Source organism: Corvus brachyrhynchos, unplaced genomic scaffold, assembly GCF_000691975.1.
Source record: "Corvus brachyrhynchos isolate BGI_N302 unplaced genomic scaffold, ASM69197v1 C11670605, whole genome shotgun sequence".
In the NCBI taxonomy this organism is placed as follows: Eukaryota; Metazoa; Chordata; class Aves; order Passeriformes; family Corvidae; genus Corvus; species Corvus brachyrhynchos.
The window spans coordinates 1-727 of NW_008245155.1; the positions used below are offsets into that span (position 1 = coordinate 1).

The following is a 727-nucleotide window of genomic DNA, read 5'->3' on the forward strand; positions in this document are numbered from 1 at the left end:
GCCCACAGTCCCCAGCACAACAAATGACCTGTGTGTGCTCTTGTGTCTCTCCCTTGACTCCCCGCAGGAAATGAGGCAGCTCCAGTCCCAAACTGGTGGCGATGTGAGCGTGGAGGTCAATGCCGCCCCTGGAGAAGACTTGACAAAGACCCTGAATGACCTGAGAAATGAATACGAGGAGATCATTGCAAGGAACCGCAAGGAGGTGGAGCAGTGGTATGAGGTGAAGGTACGTAGCAATGCCCAGAGTGGAGCCTCCTTTGGTGGGACAGCTCAGACACCCTGGTACCGGCACTGGCTGAAAGTGAGAGGCTCCCTGGAGACTTGAGTTCTCATTCAGCAAATCTGCTCCCCTGTGACTCAGAAGGTGTCTCTGGGGTTTGACTCCGCAGATCCAAGAAGTCAATCAGCAGGTCACTTCCAGCAGCCAGGACATCCAGACCAGCAGCCACCAGCTCACCGAGCTGAGGCGCGAGATGCAGAACCTGGAGATTGAACTGCAGGCGCAGCTCAGCACGGTACGTGGGCAGGATCTGCGGGCCCTTCTCTCCTTGGCACGGGCAGGGAGCTGTAGAACTCTGCTCCTCAACTCCTGTGTTTGCCCTTCCAGAAAAGCTCTCTGGAAAACTCCCTGGCAGAAACTGAGTCTCGCTATGGCCGCATGCTGCAACAAATCCAGGGGCAGATCAACTGCGTTGAGGAGGAGCTGGCCAGCATCCGCTGTGAG

General features: G+C 56.7%; 1 protein-coding gene across 1 annotated transcript; it reads left to right on the plus strand.

Moving 5' to 3' along the window:
* Window positions 1–4: 4 nt before the first annotated feature.
* On the plus strand, window positions 5–724 carry LOC108444600 (keratin, type I cytoskeletal 42-like; the record flags this gene model as incomplete). The annotated part of the gene is made up of 3 exons (XM_017745365.1): window positions 5–229; window positions 393–518; window positions 611–724. Coding segments are annotated over 3 exons (465 nt in total), but the record flags the coding sequence as incomplete, so codon positions are not given.
* Between the last annotated feature and the right edge of the window lie 3 nt (window positions 725–727).